The 2,506-nt window shown below is 31.0% G+C and overlaps 1 protein-coding gene across 1 annotated transcript in view; it reads left to right on the top strand.

Annotated features, from left to right (window-relative positions):
• Positions 1–901, top strand: part of LOC103308375 (piggyBac transposable element-derived protein 3-like) — a 4,153-nt gene extending 3,252 nt beyond the window's left edge. Inside the window, exon 4 of the mRNA XM_029492826.1 lies at positions 821–901. Coding sequence (XP_029348686.1) covers positions 821–901 — 81 coding nt within the window. The remainder of the gene's footprint in view (positions 1–820) is intronic.
• Positions 902–2,506: the final 1,605 nt, after the last annotated feature.

Genomic DNA, 2,506 nt, shown 5'->3' with positions numbered 1-2,506 from the left:
TTTTATTTATTTTTATTTTTATTTTTATTTTTAATTTTTTTTTGTGTCTGTCATCACCTTTTAGGACAGTAAAAGTGCTTGGATTTTCTTCAACAGTACAATTTAAGATTTAACCGTTTTGTGCAGGTTCAGATACATCAGATTGACAGTCCGTAATCATGTTAAACTTGAAACCCAATAGAAAAGGGCGTAGACGGGTTAGGGTCCAGATGATCGCGAGATGGTCGTGATGATGGTACTTCAATTTCCAAACGTAGTGCCGAACATACATTTCAATGGTTTGAACGTTAGATTTGCAGGTTCTCCAAGTTCTCCAACTGGATTATTATACCATCCAGGTACGTACTCACGACGCAATCGCTTTTTAAATCGTGAAATACGATTCCAATTAATTTTTGGAACTTCCCGGCGCACTTTTTATTCCAAAAAGCATGCATTCAAACTTTGCAGTCATTTCTTCTTCAGTATCGAACGCTGCCTTCTCCTTGGCCATCGGGTTGAACGGTATTATTTGAGTATTAGTATAAATTAATAATAACACGGCAATATGATTATGCATAACTGTATAAACATAATATATAATAACGTACAGCTGGACTATTTAAACTGTGACGGTACACACACACCGTATACCTATTCACTGTACGGCGGTGTCTGTACAAGTGAGTTTTACATACTTCAAAGGCCCTATATATGTATATCCACAACCGAGGTCAAGTTACATCCGTATAGAGAGTGAGTCGTCTACTCGTATAACTAGGTACTAAATTGTACACACGTGTCAAGGTTGACTACTAAAATTAATTGTATATTTCAACAGGAAATATCGAGGGTCGTGAAGATCACGCCATGTGATAAAGTCCCGAGTTGCGTGTTTATATTGGGCATCGGGTTCAGCTGATCCATGGTATGTTGATTAAATTAAACAAATCGACGCACAGACGTTTTTCGCCCGAAGACTTGTTCACGAGGAGTAACGGACTGGCGTACATGGAAGACGAATCAGTTATTATACCAGCCTCCTTCGTGTTGCGCAATGAGGCCGTGATTTTACGGTAATTGGAGGGCGACGTACGGTCAGTCATGTAAAGAATACTTTTAAAAAGTACTTGAGTAAATACTCAAATACTTTTTTTTTAAGTATTTAAGATACTAATCAAATACTTTAATTGTATAGTATTTCAAATACTACTTAAATACCTACCTACTTTGAAAAAGTATTTGGAATACTTTTCAAATACTTTTGGTTTTTAAAGTGGGTTTCTAATTATCGTAATATAAACACATAGGTATAAGAAGGTTATCTAATAGTTTAAAGGGAATATTGTTATTTAATAACTATATTTAGAAATCTGGTTTTCAGAAACCTTCGGGCTTCGGCTAACACAGAAATACAGAATATTTAATAAAACTTATTCTATTATTGTTACACAATAGTGGTTAATCAAATTTCTTTATTAATAACTGTATCTCTGTATTTCAAAAATATTAAAAAAAATATTATAACAAAGCAACTATATTTTTAACATAAATAATAATAAAAAATAATTAAATGTCTGTAACATTTAATTAGTAGGTATTTGTCTACTTCAGTGTCAAATGGCGACCTCTTATTGAAGAGCCTCAGCATCAAATTTTTCGATTATACTTTCAAAATCTATAGGGAATTCTTTTTGTATTTATAATATTGCTAAACTGCTCAATCGTTCTTGGCTCTTTGTGGCACTTAAGTATATTTTTAATCGTCGTAGAGCTGGGAAACTGCGTTCATTAGATGCAGTATTTGTAGGAATGGTTAAAAAAATCTTTAATATATTTGTATAAGTTGGAAATCCTGTCTGAATATCTTTAGATTTAATATAATTTATCTTTTTTATAATTGTATCACATTCATGGTTTATATAATTATTTATGTATTATTTTGATCTCACTTGATAAATCATTTGATTCTACTTTGTATGTATTACAAACTTCCTTTATTGACTGATTATTAGGATTTTCATTAAATAAAACATTATTCATAGAACTCAACAAACCTAAATCATTTTCTTTGAATTTACCGTTCATGCGCATAATTACTGTATCTATAATTCCTATAAATAATTCTTATTTATGTGAAAATGATCTTGAACAGTATGTATTGTTTGTTTTTTTCCACCACCTAATTTTAATGGTACTGATTTATTCCGTGGTAGCTTAGGCTCACTAAAACCATTATTTTCTGAAACAATAGTAGCCTTATCCCATACTTTCTGAAAATTTTCATCTGTTCTCAATTCTTCAAAATTTCTTATATTTTCTTTAACCATTTGACTTACTAAACCATAATTTAATGTTGATGATTGCAAATATTTGGATAGGACATTTGTCTTTAATAATACATCTTCCAGTAAAATTAGAGAAAATATAAATTCAAATGTTTGTATGCTTTTTAAGAAAGCATCTAGTGACGAATTAGCTTACTGCATCATTTAATAGAGTAATCGGATATACAATTTTGAAGAAA

Source organism: Acyrthosiphon pisum, chromosome X (genome assembly GCF_005508785.2).
Source record: "Acyrthosiphon pisum isolate AL4f chromosome X, pea_aphid_22Mar2018_4r6ur, whole genome shotgun sequence".
Taxonomy (NCBI): Eukaryota; Metazoa; Arthropoda; class Insecta; order Hemiptera; family Aphididae; genus Acyrthosiphon; species Acyrthosiphon pisum.
This window is presented reverse-complemented; position numbering and strand designations above follow the sequence as displayed.